This window comes from Olea europaea, unplaced genomic scaffold (genome assembly GCF_002742605.1).
Source record: "Olea europaea var. sylvestris unplaced genomic scaffold, O_europaea_v1 scaffold849, whole genome shotgun sequence".
NCBI classification, from domain to species: domain Eukaryota; kingdom Viridiplantae; phylum Streptophyta; class Magnoliopsida; order Lamiales; family Oleaceae; genus Olea; species Olea europaea.
In genome coordinates this window covers 204,467-214,396 of record NW_019266937.1, presented here as the reverse complement: position 1 = coordinate 214,396, position 9,930 = coordinate 204,467, and the positions used below count along the sequence as shown (strand labels likewise).

Sequence of the window (9,930 nt, the reverse complement as noted above, 5' to 3'; positions counted from 1 at the left end):
AATAATACAAGAAAATAGTAAGAAAGAATGAAGCTCACTCGAGGATCCACATTCATTTAGATAAAACAAACATCCTTATCCACGTAATGCTACAATATATCCATGACAATATGATACTAATGGAAAGCAACATCAGATGTCCAAAAGAGACGGGCACGAGGAGGAGAAACATACTATACATATGGAATGCTAGATGGATCATATTGTACATGGTAAGATCATAAACCGAGGAAGGGACACTGCTTCCGAGCATGCTCGGGAATCAACTTAACCAGGCTCTCTACTGGCACACCCTTGAGCTCTGAAAGTAAAGAACGCAACAACTTAGACAAACTTAATACAACACTAATAAAGAAAAATCAATGGTGAGATCATTTACTTCATACCGTGAGGCTTAAAATTGAACAACGGAGGAAGGAATCGTCCATTTGGAAGGCGGGTGTTGGGATCACGTAGCTCATCGAAAAAGGGGTGGGTCAGGGCGTCCAACTGCATTTCAAAGTGAAATGGTGGAATTCTGGCACTTTAACAGTTTCAAATACGGATTAAATCAGCAGCAACTTTAGCCTTTGTTTGAAAGTGATTAGTTAAAACCCCCCCCCCCCCCCCCCCCCCCCAAAAAAAAAAAAAAAGAGTGGTAAAATATTGCAGTGCAAGCAAGCACGTGCATATTCTGGCAGCCAGCCACTAATAACATAAATGTTATTACTTGGGGCTTCTAGATAGGCTGAGTTAAATAAATGCAAAATTTTGATCTCAATTTCCGGTCAGAGTTCAAAAGTGCGGAAGAGCATATAGGTACACTACCACTTTCTCTCGAGTCTAGCTGGCATACAAAATGAGGAAATTATGTTCTTAAATATTGATGCAAAAGATCCTAACAATCCAATACAAAAAATGGCAGTTTCAGTTGAGAAAATATATTATATCATGAATGTCGTACTATATGCTAGTTACCCCAATGAAAAGGATAAAAAAGAGTTAAAAGAATCTGCTCAACTATACTTTTCCCATAAAACTAATCAAGGCACCATTACCCTGATTGGTTCCCAGTAGTAGAAGCAACCCTATGTGATACAAAATAAAATAAAACCAGAGATGCCAGAAAGAGATTCCTGAAAAAGACAAAAAAAAAAAAAAAAAAAAGTTTACATATACTCACAGCTGTACAACGTAAATTAGGAGAGTACTGTAGCAATCTTGAAACAAGATCAACAGCTTCTGGAGGCATACGTTTTTGGAATATCTAGCACAGAGCAAAGAAGTGAATGATGTGGTGAAAACATAAAAGGAACAGAGATTAGCATAACATATTTCCAAGTACCTTATGCCATGGATGAGCTTTAATTTGAGGGAATTTGAACTCTGTGTAATTAGGATTCATGCATTTAATTTCCTCCCTGGTTGGAGTACCCAAAACCTAAAAGTGATTCAGTTTTGAAAGGGGCATCAGAAACAAAAGTGGGCTGAATTAGAGCATGTTTGGATGGAGCTTACAGCATAACTTATAAGCCCACACCACACTTTGTGGCTTACAAGAAAGCTCATAAGTTGCTCCCAAACAAGCTCTTACCATGATGAAAAGAAAATGACACACCATATCACTTCATCAAAGCTAAAACATTTTTTTGGGCTTGTAACTGCAGCGAATTAATTTACAAGACTCTTTAATGAAAAAACACTACAGGTAGCCAAAGTATAAAATTGATCTCATAATTTTGCGATATAAAAATCAACAGCACATACCAGCAGACTATTCTGGCCCCCAAAGAGGGGGGGGGGGGGGGGGGCGGGGGGGGGGGGGGACCAAGCAAGGAAACACAAGAACACAACAAAGAAACAAAAAGAGACAGATAATGTATCTAAAACTCTCCATGCGAGTGCGTATCATAAAGAGAGAGGGGAGAGAACCTTGATGATCTCAACAAGCTGGTCTACTCCACTCTCACCAGGAAACAAGGGCTGAAAAGTGAAAGTCAACAGTAACACGTGAGAAATTCTTTTAGCTATCATGTCAATGAAATATTATTTCTAAAAAATTTAAAAGAATTACCTGTCCAAGAAGTAACTCAGCAAGCACACAACCAGCGGACCAAATGTCTATAGCTGTAGTATATTCTGTAGCTCCAAAAATAAGCTCTGGTGCTCTATAAAACCTAGAGCAGATATAAGAAATATTGGGCTCTCCTTTGACCTGCCAAGAATCATGAAATTTTGTCAAGCGTCCCATTCGCATAAAAAGAACTCCATATCAATCTTCATGAATAGCATTTTACTCACCAAAACTTTGGCACTTCCGAAATCACATAACTTGAGCTGGTGCGTATGTGGATTCACCTGTTAAAGGTCATGAAATTATTAAACTGAAAGAATTATTAGCAATGAAACAAGTTAAAGCAATTGAAAGGCAAAATCAAAAGGCAGATTGTCACACACATGAAGCATGCTAATCATCCTGAAAAGTAAATCTTAATACTATGTACATGTTATAAGGGGATTAAAACAATGTAAATAAGAATTTAGAGTTTCTTCTGAATCCAACAAACTGATGTAAAATGACTGAATAGTCCACAAAGTATGTATTAACATATTATTATGAAGGGAGATAAAACTAAGGCCACTAACTTAAGAGAAGTTCATGTTCAGTTCCAATACAAGAAATGGAAAACCATAAACTCACACAACTTGCACTAACAAAACAATGGAAATACCAAGAGACCTACTGGCTGTCTCACTAGCCACTCAATATAAAGGATATAATGATGAAGTATTCAGACACCAGAAGGGTTGACTAATGGATGAATGAGCAGTATATATTTATCTTTTCTACCTGGCATAAAGCATCCAGAGAGATGTACTACACCACAAGAACTAAACAGTTTGATGTGAAACGTAACTAATAGTACACCTTACCGATGATCAGTTCTATAAATTTCGGGCACGACGTACAAAACTGGAAGAACACAACATATTTAACCAAATGGTACATACCAGTACATTTTGAGGCTTGATGTCCCTGTGACACACTCCAATACCCCGATGGATATAAGACAATGCTCTGAAAATCTGCCAAACAAGTATGGTCATGTACAGAAACTTGAATTCTATTGCTCTGAACATCAAGTTCTCAGGCAAAACAGTGAAACGTCAACAAGTCCCAAAATACAGAACAGATATATCCCTAAAATGATTCCCTTTCAGAAAACAAAATTATCAAAAGTTGATCCACACGCAACATAATTCATACATATATCAACATACTGATAAGAAATTGATGCTACATTACCAACTCATTAAAGATTATGTAGTAGAAAACAAGTTATAAATTTTAAGTGGAATATATCAATTCTCTCAATGTAGAACATAGATCCTATTTCCATGCAAACCTTAACAAAACTTCAAAATAAGAGAGTTTCACTAAAAGAAAACTTAATAAAACCATGACCTAACTCTCGATCCCAAAAAGAATTAAAATTGAATTTGCAAGCAGACTAAGCTATATAAGTGGCTTAGAAGCATCCATTAGACCATGGCTACGAAAATGGTGCAAAGAAGCATCCATTAGACCAAGTAGAGTATCAAAGAATAAAAAAATACCTGGTAAGAATAAAGCTTCACATATATGAGTGGCATCCTCTGGTTCAACTTATTATAGTGTTTGATAACACGATTGACAGTTTCAGGGACATACTCAAGTACCAGATTAAGATATAGCTCATCTTTTTCAGTTGTAGAGAAGAAGCAGTGCTTTAAGGACACAACATTTGGGTGGTCAAGAAGACGCATGGTTTGTAACTCTCGGTTCTTGTATCTCTTGTCCTGAAGAACCTTCTTTATGGCAACTGTTTCACCTGACTCTAAGCATTTCGCCTGAAAAGTCAAAGATCAGCAAAGAGTGCTCTTTCATTTGCATAATTTGGTAGCCTGAGAAATTCCAAGACATAAACAAAGCAAGTTCTCACCTGAAATACTACTCCGAACGATCCATGCCCGACAACACGTTCAGCCATGTAACTAATGGTCTGAAAATATCAGGAAAAAATGCAAATACACAAGTAAAGCTTTGAAAAAGTACGATGTGGTTTTTGGGATCAGGATTTTAGGAAAACAGTACAAAAGCTATGGCAATACCTGCTTACGCTGGCCATTTCGACCACCAATAGTTGTCACTATTATGTGCCCTGTCTCAGTGCCATTACCATCAACAACTGCTGTTTCCATTTCCTAAAAATACAAATTACGTCACTCATTAAAATAAAAATTACCAAGCATTCAATAAAAGAATAGTTCTTAAAAAAGTTCTACATAAAGAATGATTCTTTAACAAGTTGCACACTCATACCTTGTCATCCCGGATTTTCATTTCAGTCATCTCCTCGGGCAGCCTATCAACTCCCACAGAATGGCTGCTTGACTCCCTTAATCCAGAAGCAGGTGCTACACCAACTGAAGCCATTTGATAAAATACTAGCTGATAGTATTAAATTGACAAACTCACCTGCTGAAATTAACAACACAACATAAAAATGTTCAGAAGTTATACATTAATGTCAACCCATGTAGCAATAGTAGTTCCGAAACCCATAAAAGATTGAATCACAACCCAAAAAAGCTAAAATCCCAGTTTAAAGCTTGACTCAATAATTTATTGAATCAAAGAACCAAGAAAATCGCAAACAATATGTTAACCTCGTGATCACAAAAACTATGAACCTTGCTATGAATTTGTTGAACGCCGCAAAGAGTATGAATCTTTGATAAATTTGAATAGTTTGAACGTCACAAGTATAGAAAATATTTGATAAGTTCCGTTCAATTAAGAACAAGATAGAAAGTGAAAAATTTCACATTACGATTAATTTTTAAAAATTAATGTATTTATTGTACAATGAATGTTCCTTTTATAGGCATAAAACAAACTTCTAATCAAAACAAAACTTTAATTCTAAAGACAAATTCAAATAAACTAGAAAACTACAAAATAAATTTTGAGTAAAACTAAAATATTTCAAATAACGAAACACCCTTAAACCAATTCAAACATAAAAATGCAAAAATGGACCCCTAAACAATTGATTTTGACCCCCCAAATATTGACATAGTCATTCGACAAACTTGTGCAGAATCAAAAGACATTTTCGAAATGTAGTAATGGGCGAAAATCCGACAGACGAGCAGAAATTTATACGCATTTTGGTGCATCATATGCGTTTTTGCGCATACTTTATATTCCTTCTATTTTTTAATTGGTTTAAGATCTTCTCTTCTAATTGATTCGTATCAATCCGAAACATGCAATGGGTCCTTGTTAGCAAGCTGGCTATAGAATTGGCTCCAAGCAGTCATTAAAACTCAAACTCAAAGTATAAGTCTCATCCATATTCATGTAGACAAGCAGAAAACTTAAGCATCCACATTCACATTTCAAGTAGAGCAGAATACTAGTGAAGGCCCGAAGAGGGGGAAAAGAAGGAAAGGACAGTGAGTTTTAAAATTGAAGCAATAACAATACGTAACTCATTCTTTGTCTTGTCATGATTGTAGAAAAGCATGTTAATAACATACCTGAGTGCAAGATGCAGCAGGTATGATGAGCTATGTTTTTCAGTACACTTCAAGCAAATTCAATAGTATCTACGGAAATCTGTCAACAACAGATAACTAAATGAATTTCTGAGTTTTTTGTGCTCAATGCTCGATGTATTTCACTAAGGAAGATAAGGTGATCAAAGGCAGATAATTCTTTTAGTCCTTTTCTATAATGCAATATTATCAAATAATCCTTTGCCAGAATTCATGAAACTAAATACTGAAACTTTGATGAAACATCTATTTTTAATTTATTGAACATGGGAAGACCAAATTAAAATACTATATAGAAATGAAAATGTTTGCTTTCACCTATTAATTTTACAAAGAAAATTTTCTCTCTCCCTAACTCAGAAGAGCTACAATCATAAACCAAAACGGAAAAATATAAGAGACAACGAGAATAATTAAGACTGTGATCCATACAAGAGAATTTTAAATGGAGATAGAGAGTTTACGGCTAGCGCTAGCCGTAGAGAGGAAGATACACAACAAAATTTTAAAAATAGCAAACACACATTTCGTATTAAGATACTAAATTGCTGATTTCAGAAAAACTGGAGCAGAAATAGGAAAAACAAACAGACCATTTTTAAAAAATTAAAAAGAAAAAGTTGGTTCTATAAACAGACAAAAAAAACAAACATATTTCACTAAAACCAAATTAACCAAACAATCACCAGATCCACGCAGAAAAATCGAAAAAACATATATCATCCTTTTACAATTTAAAACCAGAAGAACGTTTCGCAATCATAATTTCAGAAACAATTAATTAAACACAAGAGAAAAAAGCAGGAAAGGAAAACTGTACCGATTCAGAATGCTAAGAAGGCGGTGGAGCAGACACCGATGATCATCGGTGACTCCCTCTAACGATTAATTTGTGGCCTAAATTATGTGGCCCCATTACCCCCTGAGAGAGACGGATAAACACGAGAGAGACAGAAAGAGAAAGAGAGAAAGAGAGAGAGAGACTAATCAGTACCCACTAATCAGTAGTGTGTATTTATGTAATTTGATTTTAATTTTTTATTAAATTTTGGCGACAAATCAATAATGGTTGCAAGCAGTCAAAGTGAGACCAGTAATAAAAGTCCATGTTTGATTAGAAGTTTAAATTATTTATTATAATATTATTTTTTATCAATATTTTACACATAAATCAATAATAATTTTTTATTTTTTAACTACACATTCTCTAAATTACTATTCAAAACTATTTAATTTTTCAAGTAATGGATATCAAACAAACCTGAAAGTATTGTTCTTCTAAGTTCCAGTTTTCGAAATTTTATTTTTATTAATTATATTATTTATTATTAGTCCTAGAAGCAGTAAAAATAATAGTATACGTTTTGACCATTTGATGCGTAATAGAGATCGATTTTAGTGGAAAAAACAAGGCCCCCCATTTGATTTGGATTAAAATTAAATTAAAATTTAAAAATCAAAAACTAATTTTAATAATACATTTCATGAGATTTGAAATTTTTCAACCACTCATTTTATCAAATTTTATAAAAAATTATTAAAAATCTAATTTTAATTTAGGAGTTTATTCTTGTTACGTTCGTGTTATTTTTTTCGACACTAATTCGAATATCGAGTGACGAATAAGATAGTCAAAGCTTGGTTAATATGACGAGTAGAGTCCTCGAGACACATAATCAAGGGCGGATTTAATGGGCGGCAACCCTAGCTGGATTCGTCGGGGATAATTTTTTCTGATAATAGAGAGAATTTGTAGATTATATATTTTATAACTCATATTAACAAAAAATATGTTTGGTAGCTCAGCTGATTAGTCATTCCATTATTGAATTAAAGGACTTGTGTTGAAAACTCTATTTTTAATAATACATTTCATGAGATTTGAAATTTTTCAACCACTCATTTTATCAAATTTTATAAAAAATTATTAAAAATCTAATTTTAATTTAGGAGTTTATTCTTGTTACGTTCGTGTTATTTTTTTCGACACTAATTCGAATATCGAGTGACGAATAAGATAGTCAAAGCTTGGTTAATATGACGAGTAGAGTCCTCGAGACACATAATCAAGGGCGGATTTAATGGGCGGCAACCCAGCTGGATTCGTCGGGGATAATTTTTTCTGATAATAGAGAGAATTTGTAGATTATATATTTTGTAACTCATATTAACAAAAAATATGTTTGGTAGCTCAGCTGATTAGTCATTCCATTATTGAATTAAAGGACTTGTGTTGAAAACTCTTCAAGAACATAGCCCTTCTACTATTATATTGGAGGTCTTATGTTCGAAACTTTCAAGGGTAATATTTTTTATAATTTTTGTATTTCAACAATTTTTACCTAAAGAAATGCAAGGAAGATGATTCAAACCTGCTATTTTCCTTAAATATACTGACCGCTTTACCATCATAGCACCTATTAATTTTTAACACATAATGTAACAAAATAATATATGTTCAATTTTACTGATTTAATGCAAGTAGAAATATTTTAATCGGTGTTTTGTCCCTTTTCTTATTATTTTTTTCTCTAATCAATTGATTTGAGAAGCTGGATTCGTCGGGGATAATTTTTTCTGATAATAGAGAGAATTTGTAGATTATATATTTTGTAACTCATATTAACAAAAAATATGTTTGGTAGCTCAGCTGATTAGTCATTCCATTATTGAATTAAAGGACTTGTGTTGAAAACTCTTCAAGAACATAGCCCTTCTACTATTATATTGGAGGTCTTATGTTCGAAACTTTCAAGGGTAATATTTTTTATAATTTTTGTATTTCAACAATTTTTACCTAAAGAAATGCAAGGAAGATGATTCAAACCTGCTATTTTCCTTAAATATACTGACCGCTTTACCATCATAGCACCTATTAATTTTTAACACATAATGTAACAAAATAATATATGTTCAATTTAACTGATTTAATGCAAGTAGAAATATTTTAATCGGTGTTTTGTCCCTTTTCTTATTATTTTTTTCTCTAATCAATTGATTTGAGAGCTCGGTAATTAATGGTGGATGAATTTACAGGAAAATTGGCCTTAGTGTATAAGGAATTTTTCAACATAAAATTGATATAAGCACATAAATAATTTTAATTTTTTTAGTATAATAATGCTTGTTTAATTAACTTTAATTGTAAATTGAACATTGATATTTTGTTAATATATATTGCATATTTAATTGAAAAATAAATTAGGACATTTTGCAGATTATGGAACGATTTTTTCATTCAAAATGAAAGTTCGTACCTAGTTTCTAGTTCTAGTGGTGTATCTAGTTCTTCTAGTTTTAATCTGTACAATTTTTTAAATATTCTTTAATTAAATATTAACAAAAAATCCGGCTATCACGAACGTTGGCCGTTGATAGTAAGCTTTCAACGCTCGCGATCCATTATAACTGAACTCGACCCCTGAATTCACCCCTACACACAATGTGAATAAGAACCAACACCATACTTCTCGTTGGACTCCCCCCTAGTCCTTTAAGATAACTCATGGCTATAAGAAAAGATGTCTCTTTATTCCTTTTTTTTTTTAATAAGTTGGAAATAACAAGTCTGGAGAATAGAGCTAGGGATGTAAACGAGCCGGCTCGTGAGCCTAAAATTTCGGCTCCGGCTCAGCTAGGTTAAAATGGCCGAGCTTTTTTGCGTGCTCGAGCCGGGCCGAGCAAAAGCTCGGTAAAAAAAAAAAAAAAAAAAAAGGCTCGGGGCCGAGCCGGGCAGGCTCTTTTTTTTTTTCCCTCCTAAACTTCGACTCTATTATCACTTCAGTATCAATTTTAAAGTAATTACATGTCAATGCTGATTTAAGACAATTATTTAATATTTGTCTTAAAGTAATTTAGATATATTAAGTTAAAAGATCTGGTTGATATATATTCAGTTCTTGATTACCAGAACTATTTAAGGGAGCATCATGATGATATCTTATATAGTAACAGGTTACACTTTTAGGTGGATGTTTGTATAATTAAAATAAGGCAGCGAACTGCTGCCTTTTAGGCAGTAAATTTAATTTTTTTTTTTTTTAAAACTCGTGAGCTCACGAGCTGGCTCGGGCAAAGTCCGTGTCCCCAAAATGGGGCTTGACCCTAGCCTAAACCGAGCCTCGAGTCGAGCGCCCGAGCCAAGCAACGGCCGGCCCGAGCCGACAAGCCCGATTGCCATCCCTAAATAGAGCTCTAACTCCATCCGAGTTCTCTTGTGCAACTTTTTTCTCTCATCTTTTCGGTTTAACCCGTTTTTATTTTTATTTTATTTATAGTTTTCTCATGCCTATGTTTATTTTGTGTTAAATTATTTTTTATCCTCACATTTCGAATAATCCACAAGTA

At 33.7% G+C, this 9,930-nt stretch overlaps 1 protein-coding gene across 4 annotated transcripts; it reads right to left on the bottom strand.

Annotated features, from left to right (window-relative positions):
* Positions 1–18: 18 nt before the first annotated feature.
* Positions 19–6,566, bottom strand: LOC111391850 (shaggy-related protein kinase NtK-1). 4 transcript variants are annotated; one of them, XM_023017121.1, is made up of 14 exons: positions 6,404–6,566; positions 5,566–5,644; positions 4,343–4,501; positions 4,132–4,224; positions 3,963–4,022; positions 3,598–3,870; positions 2,992–3,066; positions 2,281–2,337; positions 2,054–2,194; positions 1,912–1,962; positions 1,325–1,420; positions 1,163–1,246; positions 387–489; positions 19–301 (listed from the first exon to the last, which is right to left on the bottom strand). In XM_023017121.1, exons 3-14 carry the CDS (start codon positions 4,454–4,456, stop codon positions 219–221), a joined length of 1,230 nt encoding a protein of 409 aa, XP_022872889.1. In that variant the 5' UTR covers positions 4,457–4,501; positions 5,566–5,644; positions 6,404–6,566; the 3' UTR covers positions 19–218. The 4 variants fall into 4 exon arrangements, with proteins under 4 accessions (XP_022872889.1, XP_022872890.1, XP_022872891.1 ...); XM_023017122.1 differs by having other exon boundaries at positions 4,343–4,498; positions 6,404–6,565; XM_023017123.1 differs by lacking the exon at positions 5,566–5,644 and having other exon boundaries at positions 6,404–6,565.
* Between the last annotated feature and the right edge of the window lie 3,364 nt (positions 6,567–9,930).